General features: G+C 43.9%; 1 protein-coding gene across 1 annotated transcript in view; it reads left to right on the top strand.

Annotated features, from left to right (window-relative positions):
* rab43 (RAB43, member RAS oncogene family) overlaps nucleotides 1-6,276 on the top strand; it is a 38,372-nt gene extending 32,096 nt beyond the window's left edge. Inside the window, exon 3 of the mRNA XM_038812021.1 lies at nucleotides 3,557-6,276. Within this exon, the coding sequence (XP_038667949.1) occupies nucleotides 3,557-3,807 (251 nt within the window). The 3' untranslated portion in view covers nucleotides 3,808-6,276. The remainder of the gene's footprint in view (nucleotides 1-3,556) is intronic.
* The last annotated feature ends 9,543 nt before the right edge of the window (nucleotides 6,277-15,819 follow it).

Below are 15,819 nucleotides of genomic sequence, written 5' to 3'. Positions count from 1 at the left end.
GAGTTCAGTTGCGAGTGGCGTACCACAAGGATCTGTTCTGGGGCCGTTGCTGTTTGTCATTTTTATAAATGACCTAGAGGAGGGCGCAGAAGGATGGGTGAGTAAATTTGCAGACGACACTAAAGTCGGTGGAGTTGTAGACAGTGCGGAAGGATGTTGCAGGTTACAGAGGGACATAGATAAGCTGCAGAGCTGGGCTGAGAGGTGGCAAATGGAGTTTAATGTGGAGAAGTGTGAAGTGATTCACTTTGGAAAGAATAACAGGAATGCGGAATATTTGGCTAATGGTAGAATTCTTGGTAGTGTGGATGAGCAGAGGGATCTCGGTGTCCATGTACATAGATCCCTGAAAGTTGCCACCCAGGTTGATAGGGTTGTGAAGAAGGCCTATGGTGTGTTGGCCTTTATTGGTAGAGGGATTGAGTTCCGGAGCCATGAGGTCATGTTGCAGTTGTACAAAACTCTAGTACGGCCGCATTTGGAGTATTGCGTACAGTTCTGGTCGCCTCATTATAGGAAGGACGTGGAAGCTTTGGAACGGGTGCAGAGGAGATTTACCAGGATGTTGCCTGGTATGGAGGGAAAATCTTATGAGGAAAGGCTGATGGACTTGAGGTTGTTTTCGTTAGAGAGAAGAAGGTTAAGAGGTGACTTAATAGAGGCATACAAAATGATCAGAGGGTTAGATAGGGTGGACAGCGAGAGCCTTCTCCCGCGGATGGAGGTGGCTAGCACGAGGGGACATAGCCTTAAATTGAGGGGTAATAGATATAGGACAGAGGTCAGAGGTGGGTTTTTTACGCAAAGAGTGGTGAGGCCGTGGAATGCCCTACCTGCAACAGTAGTGAACTCGCCAACATTGAGGGTATTTTAAAGTTTATTGGATAAGCATATGGATGATAAGGGCATAGTGTAGGTTAGATGGCCTTTAGTTTTTTTCCATGTCGGTGCAACATCGAGGGCCGAAGGGCCTCTACTGCGCTGTATCGTTCTATGTTCTATGTTCTACCTGCACCCCACACTCAGCCCTAGTGTCCCCCATGGATCCACTTGTGCCCATACTGTTCCTCATTTGCATTCTGCCCTTTGGCAACATTGTCTGCAAACATGAAGTTTATTTCCATATTTAGTTCTCATCCTCTCCACCACCTGTTGCTATCAGACTGCATATCCAATCTTGGATGAGCTGTCATTTCCTCCAGCTAAGTATTGGGAAGATTAAAGCAGTTGGCTTTAGTCCCTCCCATAATCTCTGTACGTTTACCTTTCCTATCTTATGAGTGCGCTGAGCCAGACTGTTTGCAAGCTCAGTGTCCTGTTCAAACCTGAGATGAATTTTTGATCTCTATCCACTCCATCAGAAACACTACCTGCTTCCACCACCATAACATCTTCCCACTCTGTTACTTGCTAAGTCCAGCTGCATTAAAGCCCTGATTCATGCTGTTGCCAACTTTCCACCCTCTACTTCAAACTACAACTCATCCAAAAATCTTGCCAGTGTGCTCATGTGTAATGGGGCCTGATTGTACATCACTCTTATCCTTATTGACCAGATGGAAAGCAATCATGAGCAATGTTGACCTTTACATGGAAGAAGACTTGAAAAGTCCACCATGAAGGACCTTAAAATTGCTATTGCTGCAGCTACCATCAGCCCACTATCCAAATGGAATGAATTGTGCGTTGTATGCAGCATAAAGAATCAATCCCATATCATTGACCAAACATTGAGGTTCCTGACTTCCACCCACCTTGAGAACAGCAGGCAGGAAGCAGTCAACTGAATATACACCAGGCACATGTGGCCCCCTGCTCTACAAGTGGAAGTTGAGGGATGACCCGTCCGTGACTGTGACCATCACATCAACGTGCCCACTAAGATCTTTTATAGGAGGTAATTCAATTCTTCACTTGGCATCACAGGAGGCCATTGAGTGAACGGTCAAAATAGCATTCTATACCCATCGTTGTACCCATCATTCTACTGCATCAGTGTAGTAGCATTGATTTCAAAGTCTCAAAATGAAAATTCTTGCAATGTCTCACTTCCATCTAATTCTCTACTTGAGCTCAGTGATTTCTACTTTCCAGGGATTCCTTTAATAGGACACTCTATTTTACAACTTTCAATGTCAGTTAATCTGTTTCAAGGAAAAGGACTCTTAAAACATGCCATAATTGTTATAATTCCATATTGAGTATAATCTAGGTTTTAAAGACACTTGTTAGATTCACCAGAAGTTCTAAAGACACTTGTTAGATTCACCAGAGGTTTTTTCTAAAAACTCAGGTTTATGGCCATACAATAACAGTCAAATGTTTCAGTGATATTCCACATATATTTTAATGTAAATATTTTAAAAATTAAATTCTGAAAAATATATTTTGATCAGCATTTGTTTGTTTGTCTACTGTGAGGAAATCGAAATACCACAAAAACCTTTTAAAAAAATATTTTTTCATTAAAACTAGGCAAATTAAGGCATGATGGAACTATTTTATATTATGAAAGCTGGACCATACTGGTTAAAGCAGATAGTTTCTTATAACTGATGGGTTTGTATATCGCCTCTGCATCAGAAAGTTGTGGGTTTAAGTTTCATTCCAGAGACTTGAGTACAGAAATCTGGTGCAGTATTGATTTTATTGTCAGATGTCCCAGCTTTCAGCTGAAACATTAAAGTGAGGCCCAGTGTACCCTCACAGGTGGATGTAAAGATTCATGGTGATATTTCAAAGATGGGTAAAGGAACTATCCCCAGTGTCATGTCCAATACTTATCCCTCAATCAGCATTGTTTAAAGTAATAACAGTGTTTATTATTGTCACAAGTAGGCTTACATGAACACTGTAATGAAGTTACTGTGAAAATCCCCTAGTCGCCACACTCCAGCGCCTGTTTGGGCACACTGAGGGAGAATTCAGAATGTCCAATTCGCCCAACTGCACATCAATTGGGACTTGTGGGAGGAAACCGGAGTACCTGGAGGAAACCCACGCAGACACACTGAGAATGTGCAGACTCCGCACAGACAGTGACCCAAGCCGGAATCGAACCTGGGACCCTGGTGCTGTGAAGCAACAGTGCTAACCACTCTGCTACCGTGCTGCCCATGATCACGTTGTTGTTTGTGGGCAGTTGCTGTGTATAAATCCACAGCCCTGTTTCTTACATTATGACACAAGTATTCCATTAGGTGTTAAATATCCTGAGGTTGTGAAAAACACTACAAAGCCATGGTTACAAAATTAAATGTGATTTAGCACAACAGCGGTAGAAACGTCTTTAACAGAAATGTATGAGGCTGTTATTCACTGCCAGGGATGGTGGTAAATGGCAGAAACAATCAAAATTAAATTGCATAGGTGAATGAAGGATGAAAGGGTAGTGAACTGAATAGATTGTGATTAGGAATTTTCATAACAGACTGGTTAGCCATCTTCTGTATAATGTCTATGCTTTTGATCAGTTTGAGACTGAATGTGCTGCACAATAGGACAAACTGCAGCACATTGATTCTGCAAAATGTTAAGTTTCTGTTTACTTTTGCAGGTAACAAGTCTGATATGAATATTGCCCGAGAGGTTCAATGCCAAGAAGCCCAAACTCTTGCAGTTCACTATGATATGGTGTCTGTATTAGAAACTTCTGCCAAAGATTCCAGCAACGTGGAAGAAGCTTTTATAAAAATGGCCACAGAGCTAATGCTGAGACATGCTGGGCCTATGTTCACTGAAAAAGCAACTGAAAGCATCAAATTAAACAGCAAAGATGTCGGTGAAGGATGGGGATGTAGCTGCTGACATTGCAGGTTAATTTTATTGGGTTTCACATCATCTCATTTTAAAATGGACGGATCAATCACATACGGTTAAGTCACTTGGCTTGGATCCCGCTGTTTTAGTAGTGTGCTTGTGCACAGAATCTGTTCAAACCATTGTGAACTGTATCCATTCCTCCAATTTGAAGACTGAGAGTCGAAGCTATTCTTGCTGGTCATGAAATCTTGACATTCCAGATTCCTCGACATTCCAATAAGAACCATAATCCCATTGCCTTAACTACTGATCCTGAAGCATCCATTTTCTCTAACGGCTCTTTTTCTAATTAAATTTATATATCTGAATTTTACAGAGAAGACGTGAACTTTTCAAATATGAAAGTGTAATTAAAATTAAATTGGATAGGGTACGTAGGACTGCTTTTTGGGGGGACAAAATTGACTGTTATTAGCAGTCATTTGGGGGTGTTGGGAATAATGATCTCGTTTTCCTCTGCGTATCCATTGTTGCCTTACAAATTAAAAACACCTGCATTCCAGCTATTTGTTTCTTTCAGTTCAGTATGCATTTGGAATCTTGGCAGTCCTGCGTATAGCTCTTTAAAATCTGAGTTCACATTTTATTGTGGAGTGTTGTATACTTGTCTGACCTATTTTAATAGGTGGTGATTTAATTTGAAACTTGAATCAATTGTATACATGTAGTAATTAATCTTGAAGGTAATTGTGCTATTTTTGCTTGGTGTGTTGTGGCCCACACTGACCCAAATATTTTGTTGCTCCCAAGACAATGATGTAATTCTCACTGCTGATTGGACAAAATCAAGAGAGTGGCTGAGAGAAGACATTGGTTAGCCTAGCAACAGACAATTGTAACTCAGCCTGGGTGTTGTGCTTGGAATTGTGCGGTCCTGCATGTAACTTAACAACTAGGATTGATGCCAGCCTTATTATTGATTCAAAGTACGTAGTCTGTATTGGTGAGAACAAAGCACCGAGCAACAGACAGTACTGATGTGTCCTTTGCTTTGCATTTTCAAAATGCTGGCGGGGATGATCTCACCTAGAAATGCATTGTGCACTTTACTTGTTTTTTTTTTGAAAGCCAGTTCCAGAGTGGTAGCAAACATTGGTTCTGTCGTTTTATCAGCAATAGTGATTTTTGGGGAGGCGAGAATAGACCATGTTCTCCAATATTTTCCCAGAGCTAGCTTTCATTATATTGAAAGCAACTTTCGGGCAATGTTTGTTCCAGATCAACATTAACAATTCTATTTAACAATGAATAAGCCAGAGATTTGGGGGCATTTTGATTTACAAAGAGGGTTGGATACAGTTTGGTACAAGATTATTTTATTAAGGGGATTTAAAAGCTTTTGTGCTTAGGATGAAATAACGAACATTCAGAGTACATATATTTTAATAACCAGATAAAGGGGTGGTGCCTACAGTATTTAACTATATATGGAAAAGTTTTACACGCTGCTTTACTCAAATCAAGTGTGTTAACTACAACCTTCTGTGGAAATTCTATGGTCTGGCATAAATAGTCACTGGTATTACTCCTATTTAAATACAAGATTGAAAGGGTACTGAAATGGTGTAGTGAATGAACAAGGTCTTTTTATCTCAGAGTCTTATTTTCAATTCCAGTCCAAGCTGATGGCATAGTCTCTTTCTGTCACCTGGGCAAAGTAAATCCGGGTAGTTTCAATCCAGCTCCTTGCTGGAGGTGAATCAACAGATAAATGAAAGTTGTGGAAAGTGAACACATAAAAGAAATAGGGGTTGATTTTTTTTTAAGCTGTTGTTAAGTTATATATTGCTGCCTACCAAGGGCAGATTTTAATTCCTGGGGCGTGTGGTCAGTATTCCTCACTCCTCATACCCAGATATTTTAAGTTGGAGGAAACAACAGGTTTTAACTCATTTGAGTCTTATTTGAATGTTGCTGATTTGCAGCTTGCTTGGTTTGGCACAGGTGAGACTGAGCAGCCTGGAGAGGTGTTCCACTGAGCAGAGGATTAAAATTCCACAGGGCCCTATGGTTTGCCAAGACCCATGGGAGCCTCGCTTGCTGCCAAAATTATTGCCCTTAAAATGAATCCGGTGGGAATAGATCCACTCCATTTTACCTGCTGCCCCACTCTTTAAAAAAAAAAAATTCTTTAGTGAGGAAAGCAGAAAAAAGGCATTTCATTCCTCCAGTGTTGACTTTCTCCAGCTCACTGCCCACAAAATATATCCAGAAAGCATAAACTTTCTCAATGAGGTTGTACGACATTGAATTGATATTGAATTCTTATAGGATTTTAATGGGACTAATAGAATCATAAAATGATAATTCAGACATCTTGCACTCTGGCTCCATTAAAGCCATGCTTTTGGAGTGACTTTTGTATTTTGCTGTAGACTTGATAGTGGCTGCTTTTGCTGGATATATTTTTGTTACTTTTTAAAATTTAAATAAAGGAAATCTGAGTTAATAATACTTATGTACTTAATCATTTTATACAATGTTGTCTAGATACATGAAAGTAGGTCGTTAATCCATTGATGTATTGTAAAAAATTGTGCTTAGTTGCCAAATTGAGCTGATTGACATTCAGGACAATGCAATAACATCCTATTTCAAAGAACTTGTTGTTCTACACATTTAATTATTTGTAAATTATTCCTCTCTTATCTATGCAGCAGTACTCTGCATGTCTATCACCATCATAAACAGTATTGTTTTCTCAATGAACCCAAGTTCATTAATTCTCAAGTTAAAGCAAAAGCTACTAAATTGTGTAAATGTTTTGTGACCAGGCTGTCAGAATGTATTCCAGGATGACATTCTCACTGTAATCTTCAGCAATATATATATATATATATTGCTGATCTGCACAAGTCTTGACATTTCTTTAATTTGGATAGTCTCACTCTACTGTATTGACTGTTTAGAGATCATTGCCTGTATTTGTCCCAAAAAGATGGGGTTTATATGTTGGGTATATTCATTGATTTAGATTCCGTGTCATAAATTGTTCATAAGTTTTTCAGAATCCATTACTTTATAACATGCCGCATGTATTGTGTTTTTCAAATATATTTTAAATTTTCAAACTATGAAAAACATGGATTTTTTAAAATATCAAAGTGGCAGCACCAAACAAACATATATATGCACATACAAGCAGTCTGTTCTATTAGCATATAATTTAACAAAGTTAGCCCTAAAGTCTAGTTGTAAGGTGGTTCTTACAATATTCAAAATTCACACACTAGATATTTCAATATTGCACCGTATTACCAATGAACAAGGACATGGACAGAAGGGCTAAAGCACAATGAAACGATAGGCTTCAAATAGTCTTCTGAATTTATGTTTTACAATTCTTTGTAGTTTATTTTAGTATGATGTATAAAGTTTTATATTGAGTTAGATTTTAATCTGCTTAATTTGATCATTCTGATATTTCTGAGAAGACTTTTCTATCATACCTATCCTTGGGCAGAGGTCATTCCATTTGTCATGAAGAAACAGCGAGGTATACCCTACACCATGGCGCAGGACTAATGTAGCCATCCTGATCATGAAGGGCCCTTGTGAACCACACCACTGAAAGATGCACCCCCCTGCCCATTCTCATGACTGACCCCGCCCCATCCTTGCAGGCCTGCCTGTCTGGCCCTGCCGATACCCACAATCACCTTAATTCTGGAACTGCCTCTATTATGGCTCATCTGGGCCTGCTGCAGTCCTAGCAGTGGCCATGGCTCTTTGGTGGCACTGTTGTGACTGTAGAGCTGCCAGCCATCTGAGTGATTAGCAGCACTTCATTAACTATAGTGGTTCTAGGAATTAAAGTTTCACTGTAGAGAACAGGGAAAGCTTCATTTAAAACTGGTAAACATCTGATGTGAATGAACTGAAACAAGCCTTCATTAATTACCATTCAAATTCATGTACATTGAAGGCTGGGTCATGTTAACTTGTGTGGTGTAAGGATAACCTTATTAAAACAGGAGGTGGAGAAACTTAAACCATGGATAACCATTCTGTGAGCCTTCTGATGCAGACATGATGTTGGCATCCTTGGTAAAATGCAGTCCCGAGAGGCTTTTGTTTTTCGATTAAGAGTTATTAGATTTCAAAGCATTTGGTAAACCCTGAAGGGTTATAAAACTAATTTATTCAAATCAAGGAAGAAACTTCTAAATGAGGGATTAACCTGAAAGTTTTTTTTGAGGCCATCCTGCCCATTTCTATGGAACTAAGTACATACATTTTCTGGTTTCTGTTTATCTGGGTGTTTCTGAGAAAATTTGTTAGTTGCAAACTGGTTTTTGTGTGGTGCAGCCGACAGGTGGCCAATGTAGCAGGCAGGTAGGCCTTCAAGCAGATAAGATGCTTACTTCATACAATGCACAAAATGAGGATGAGACTCGTCTCCAGTCTGGATTTTGCAAGGACTTTCGGTGGCGGCTATGAAGGAGTAAGTCGCACAATTGGTGGCTCCAGCTCTGGTCGGACTTTTGGACCTTCCCCCCCCCCCGACTTTTTTCCGGTTTTAAATTGTAAATTCAAAGGCTGAAGAAATTGGGCACCGTTTCCACGTATTGGTGTATGGAGAAAATAACCAGAAGTGCACGAAAAGGCAGAAATAAAAAGACAGGCAAGGGCTGGGCTGAAGCTGCAGCAGGAGACAGAATGGCCGAGGACCGGACCCCTGGTGTGTCGGCATAGTGATCAACGGAGCAGTTGATGCAGGTCACCAGGGTGGCTTTGCCAGGCAGAAACAGGACTGCCTGGACCCGACAAAAGAGTCGATTGATCGGCTGGAGCACAGATTGGATGCCCAGAAGGTTGAGAAGGCGCTGGCTGAGCAGGGGGAGCGTCAAACTGGTGGAGCTGGGGGTGGGGATGCTGAGGGACCAGCAGAAAAGGCTTCTGGAGAAGGTGGAGGACCTAGAGAATAGATCCCGTCGGCAGAACTTAAGAATTGTCGGGCTCCCGGAGGGTCTGAGGGATCTAATGCATACATAGCGGGTATGTTTGAGAAGCTGCTGGGGGAGGGGACGTTCTCCCGACCCCTGGAGGTGGACAGGGCTCACAGAGCGCTTGCGAGGAAGTCGCTAACGGGGGACCCCCCCCCCCCCCCCCCCCCCCCCCCGAGGGCAATGGTGGTGAGATTCCACAGGTTCCTGGACAAGGAATGTATTCTTCAGTGGGCCAAGCGAACGTGGAACTGTAAGTGGGACAACAGTATCCTGCGGGTTTATCAGAACCTGAGTCTGGAGGTGGCCAGGAAAAGGGCAGGCTTCAACCAAGTCAATCTTTTTCAAGAAACGGGTGACGTTTGGATTGCTGTATCCGGCTCGTCTCTGGTTCACATATGAGGACCAGCATCATTATTTTGAGTCTTGCTGGACTTCGCGAAAAGAAAAGGACTGGTGGTGGATTGAGAACTTTTGAACTTTGATGCAACGTTTTGGCTTATATTTGGGTTTTTTCCTCTTCTGTTTTTGTGTTCTGTTTAAGAAGGGGGAGTTAAAAAAAAAAAAGGTTTTGTTTTCGGGTTTTCTTTTTGGTGAACATTGGCAATGCCTTTTGCTTTGATTTGCACTTTTGTGGGATTGAGACGGGCTTGTTTGGATGTCGGTGTTTTTCTTTCAGTTGGGTTAATGTGTATGTGCCAAATTGGAACGACGTGGAATTCATAAAGAGGATGTTGGGGAAGATACCACATCTGGACTCGCACAAGCTGGTCATGGGAGGGGACTTTAATACAGTTATGGACCCCGGCCTGGATCGGTCATGCTTGAAAACGGGCATCGTGCCAGCAATGGCAAAGGAATTGAAAGGGTTCATGGAGCAGATGGGGGGGGGTGGATCCATGGAGATTTAGGCTCCAAGGGTGAAGGAGTTCCCCCTCTACTCCCATGTACATAACGTATACTCGCGGATCGATTTCTTTATTTTGAGTAGGGCCTTATTGGCAGGGGTAGTGGTCACTGGGTACTCGGCGATTACAATCTCAGACCGTGCTCCGCACTGGGTTGACCTGCAGGTTAGTAAAGATAGTAATCAGCGCTGCAAGGAAGTTAGATGTAGGGCTGTTGGCGGACGAAGCGGTGTGCGAGAAGCTGAGGAATTGCATACAAAATTACCTGCAGGTGAATGATACGGGGGAAGTCTCAGCGGTGGTCTGGGACGCGCTGAAGGCAATGGTGAGAGGAGAGCTGATCTCAATCTGGGCTCACGGGCCAGAACAGTCAGGGCAGAGACGGACCGACTGGTAAAAGATTTTCTACAAGTCGACAGGAGGTACGCGGAGACTCCAGAGATAGGACTTTTAAGGGAATGGCGAAGGCTACAGGCAGAGTTCGGCTTGTTAACCACAGGGAGGGCAGTGGAACAGCTCAGAAAGGCGAGGGGGGCGATTACGAGCATGGTGAGAAGGCCAGCAAGATGCTTGCACAGCAGCTCAGAAAGAGGGAGGCAGCCAGAGAAATAGGGAAAGTTATTGACAGGGATGGAACTTGGTTGGTGATTCGGCAGGGGTGAGCAAGGCGTTTAGGAATTTCTACAGCAGCTGTACAGGTCGGAACCCCCTACGAGGCCAGTGGGGATGAGGCATTTGCTGGAGGGGCTGACTTTCCAGAAGGTGGACGGGGAGCTGGTAGAAGTACTGGGGGCCCCAATTGGGTTGGAAGAGACAGTGGAGGGCCTGAAGGCCGTGCAGTCGGATAAAGCCCCGGGACCGGACAGGCACCCAGCGGAGTTCTATAAAACGTTCTCCGGGATATTGGAACTGGTGCTGATGAAGGTGTTTAATAAGGCAGAAGAAAGAGGCGTTCTGCCCCAGACAATGTCACAGGCCACGATTATGCTTATTTTGAAATGGGACAACAACCCGGAGCTATGTGGGTCCTACAGGCCGATATCTCTCTTGAATGTAGACGCCAAATGTTGGCCAAATTTTGTCCTCCAGGATTGAGAATTGTGTACCGGATGTTATTGTGGAGGGCAGGCAGCTGGTGGCCAATGTAAGAAGGCTCTTAATTGTGATCATGATGCCCCTGGAAAGTAGGAAGGTGGAGGTAGTGGTCACAATGGATGTGGAAAAAGCTTTTGACCGGGTTGAATGGGACACCCGGGAGGTTTTGGGGTGGTTCAGATTTGGGAGGAGCTTTATTGACTGGGTCTGGTTGCTGTACCAGGCTCCTATGGCAAGTGTACGGACGAACTGGATGACTTCGGACTATTTTAGGCTGCACCGGGGGACGAGACAGGGATGCCCCCTCTCCCCACTGCTGTTTGCGCTGGCTATAGAGCTGCTGGCAATTGCTCTGAGAGCCTCAAGGGGCTGGTCTGTGGGGGGGAGGGGAGCACATAGTCTTGCTTAATGCGGATGACCTGCTCCTGTATGTTTCAGAGCCAATTGAGGGGATGGAAGAAATCAGGGAATTTTAGGGAATTTGGCCGGTTCTCGGGGTATAAGCTTAATATGCGGAAGAGCGAGATGTTTGTGGTCCAGGCGAGGGGTCAGGAGAGCGACTGGGGGAACTGCCGTTTAGATTGGTAGGGGGCAGTTTCAGGTACCTAGGTATTCAAGTAGCGTGGGATCGGGACCAACTACATAAATTGAACTTGACCCAGTTGGTAGATCAGATGAAAGATGATTTCTGGAGATGGGATGCACTCCCGTTGTCTCTAGCTGGGAGAGTCCAAACGGTGAAAATGACGGTCCTCCCGAGATTCCTGTTTGTATTTCAATGTGTCTCCATCTTTATTCCGCGGTCCTTTTTTAAGCAGGTCAACAAAGTTACTGTGGGCTTCATGTGGGGGGGCAAGTCCCCGCGGGTAATGCTTGAGCGAAGTCGGGGAGAGGGCAGGCTGGCGCTGCCGAATTTTAGCAACTATTACTGGATGGCTAACATAGCCATGATCAGGAAGTGGATGGTGGGGGAGGGGTCAGCATGGGAGTGTATGGAGGCGGCTTCATGCAAGGGCACAAGTTTGGGGCGCTGGTAACTGTGCCTCTGCCGCTCCTGCCGGCACGGTACTCCACCAGCCCTGTGGTGGTGGGCAGCCCTGAGAGTATGGGGGCAATGGAGGAGGCATGTGGGAGCATCAGTCTGGTCCCCAATCTGCGATAATCACCAGTTTGCCCTGGGGAGTATGGATGGGGGGTTCCAAATATGGCGGAGAACGGGGATTGAGAGGATGGGGGACTTGTTTATAGAGGGGAGCTTTCTGAGGATGAGGGCGTTGGAGGAGAAGTTTGCATTGGTGAGGGGAAACAAATTTAGATATCTGCAGGTGTGGGACTTTCCGTGTAGACAGGTATCAACCTTCCCACTCCTGCCGCTAAGGGGGATTCAGGACAGGATAGTCTCCAGAGGATGGGTAGGAGAGGGGAGCGTCTCTTAACATTTACAAGGAACTTATGGGATCAGAGGCGATGCAGACCGAGGAGCTGAAGCGCATGTGGGAGGAGGAGCTGGGAGGAGAGCTAGAGGAGGGCCTTTGGGCGGACACGTTGAGTAGTCAACGCGACCGCAACATGTGCCAGGCTCAGCCTGATTCAATTCAAGGTCGTCCACCGGGCCCACATGACAGTAGCCCGGATGAGCATATTCTTTGGGGTGGAGAGCAAGTGTGCAAAATGTACGGGAGGACCAGCGAACCATGTTCTGGGCATGTCCAAAGTTTAGGGGATTATGGCAGGGGTTTGCTGATGTCATGTCCCAAGGTATTAAAAACAAGGGTGGCGTTGAGTCCAGAGATGGCAATTTTCGGGGTGTCTAGACGACCCGGGCATCCAGGAGAAGAAAGAGGCGGACATTCTGGCCTTTGCCTCCCTGGTAGCCCGGAGATGGATACTGTTAGTTTGGAGCGACTCAAAGCCCCCGAAGTCGGAGACTTGGCTATCAGATGTGGCTAGCTTTCTCTGTTTGGAGAAAATAAAGTTCGCCCTGAGGGTCACTGTTGGGGTTCGCCCGGAGGTAGCAACCATTCATCGGCTTCTTCGTGGAAAACTAATCAGCAGCAGAGGGAGGGGGGAGGGGGTTTAATTAATGGTGGGACCTGTTAGGGAGGGAGGTGGTATTTGCACTATGTTTATAGTCTCATGTACATTGTTTATATTATTGCTGTTATAATGCCAAATATAACTCAATAAAATGTTTATTTAAAAAGAATTGGATTTTGCGAGAGAATATAAATTGAAAGATTTGTTCTAGTTTGCATCTAGTGGCCCTCCAGAGTTGTGTGGCAAAAGAAAATAACTTGCAGATTCTCTTTGAAAGATTGAGAAAGTAGCAGAACAAAGGGGTGGGGCGTCCACAATCAAGGGATATTAAATGAAAGATTTACCTCTTGCGAATAGCTGGAACTCAGGAGAATTAAAGTAGTTTCCAGAGGGCTGTGGCATACTTACTTCTGTATGTACCATCGTAAGATTGATGTGTCTCATAAGGAAAAGGCTTGAGGGGTGCATAGCATGCATGGTTATAAGTGTTGGACTGCGTGTTTTGCTTAATTTTTTTAAAATACAAAGTTTGTGTCTTTTTTGGAAAACATGGAATTTTGTGGCACAGTTCTGTAAATTATGTTGGGATTTGTCTTTACGCTCCTGGGACCATTCAAATTTAAATTTATCTGCCTGAGGGGAACATAAAATGCTATGTCATGGTTGCCTCCAACTTGCTAGTCGGTGGATGAGGCTATTTTTTTAATAAATATTTTTATTCTCCATTTTCACATTTTTGTCAGTATTTACACCCCACCAACAAACAGCAGACGGTAACGAATACAATGTCAATCCCCTTGTCAACAACAACGATCCCATCCTCCCACCAGCCCAAACAACGACCCACCTGACAATATAAGCATGAAATAAAACAAACTCTCCCAAGGTGGAAAAAAAAGGAAAAAAGAAAAAGGAATCGGGAATCGCCTATGGTCACCATTGACATATACAGTCCGCCCTCCCCCTCCCAAATATTCAATGCCATCCAATCCCCGAAAAAGTACCGTGAATGACACCCATGAATTGTAGACGCCCCCTCCCGCCCACCCCCCAAAACTCCTCCCCTCCAATTCCTCTTGTAAACTCCCCCCAACCTCGGTTCCTTACCCCAACTTTTCACCCCGGCTAGACTCACCGAAACCTGTTCTACCAGGCTCCGATGGCCGCAGCCCCTCTCCCCAAACCTCACTCCCGTTCACTGGCCAGCTTAAACCGGCCAGTGTGGACGCATGCCCGGGTCTCCTTCCCCCTTTAGCACACAACCCCAACATACACACCCAAGCCCCAAAGAACCATCATTGCAAATGAAAGTCCCGTCTCTTCTCTTGTCCGAATATATACAGCGTCGACTCATTTAGTACATACACCAACACGCCGTGAAAAAATAAAGCTACATGAGGCTACATCAGTACACGACCATTTCTCAATTCTGCCACAGTCCTTCCTTCGCAAACTCCTCCGCTGCTTCTGCCGTCCTAAAATAAAAGTCCTTGGATTTGTAGGTCACCTTCACCTTAGCTGGATATACTATGCCGCACTGCACCTTACTGATGTACAGTGCCTTCTTCACTCGGCTGAAGGCAGCCCGCCTCTTCGCCAGCTCCACTGTAAAGTCCTGTTATATGCGTATACCAGCTTCAGCCCACTGTACCATTCGCTTCTGCTTTGCCCAGCACAGGACTTTCTCCTTCACACTATACCTATGGAAACAGTGGCTCACTCGCCTTTGGTATAGGCCTCCACGACCGATGGGCCCGATCCACTTTATATTGGGAGAGAGGCCCCCTCCCCAGTAGCTTCGCCAACATCGTGGCAAAATACTCCGTCGGCCTCCAGCCTTCCACCCCTTCGGGCAGACCCACAATCCTCAGATTCTGTCGTCTGGATCTGATTTCCACTCACCAGCGGACTTTCATTAAGCCCCTTTTTCACAGCCGTTTTTCTCCCAAACTTGGACATTTTACCTCCCCGTGCCTTCTTGCAGCATTTTCAGCCTCCGTTGTCCCCGGGACTGGGCATTAAAACTCTGAAATTCCTATTCCTGAGTGGGAGCCCTCCAGTGTGCGGCTGCCTCCCGCCCGCCGTCACCGGATGTCCTGGTGGATAAGGCTATTGCTTCCCTGTAGAATTCTGGCTATTGTCACCGGTGAGTTCTCCTCAATGTAATGCACTGTCCGGGCTTGGAATATATCACTATTCGTTTACTGTTGCATCAAAATTCTGGCATTCACTAATCCTGTGTGCCCCTACAGCACAGACTGCATTAATTCAAAAGTAGCTAACTTTCTGAAGGACGATTAGGATGGGATGTAAATATGGCCTTGCCGGTGCTACCTACATCCCATGATTGAATGAAAAAGTATTTGCAAAAATAAATCCACTTTGTACCCTTTAGTAAATAACCTGGCATCATAATCTTTGCATTGTTACACAACCTCCATCCCCAAATTCATAAAGGACCAATCAACAGCAAAATGTTTTAATTTTATTATATAAAAAATTATACATTTTGTATAATTCAGAAAACATAGGATCAGAACATCAGGTTCTCTACATTGTGTATAATAAAATGTTCAATGATATTGTGGAGGTGTGATATACAGTAGATCATAAATGAAAATCTGTTTATAAGCTCAAAAATGCTATGCATTGCAGACTTGAACATACACTGGAATATTTTCATAAAATTTCAAAACTAGTTTCACACACTATTTCCTCCCACAGAATTTTTTAAAAACAGTTTTGACTTTATAAGAAGTATTTGAAGAAATAGTCCAATGTTAGACCAGGTCCATTTATTAAAGAAACAGGAAAGTGATAAGAAATGTGTACGGATTCTGCAAAATCTTACCAGAATGTTTTCAAGCATTAGTTTTCAATCAGCAAATAAGTTACCAAAGTTCAAATACTAAAGCAGAATTTGTGTTATTAAAATCATGGTGCCAAAACAAATCCTGAAATGTGCTGATGGTAGATTAAGTATTTCCTGATGCAACCCACCTAACTATATT

This window comes from Scyliorhinus canicula, chromosome 11, assembly GCF_902713615.1.
Source record: "Scyliorhinus canicula chromosome 11, sScyCan1.1, whole genome shotgun sequence".
Classification (NCBI taxonomy): Eukaryota; Metazoa; Chordata; class Chondrichthyes; order Carcharhiniformes; family Scyliorhinidae; genus Scyliorhinus; species Scyliorhinus canicula.
The sequence above is the reverse complement of the archived record's forward strand: the minus strand, read 5'-3'. Positions and strand labels throughout refer to the sequence as shown.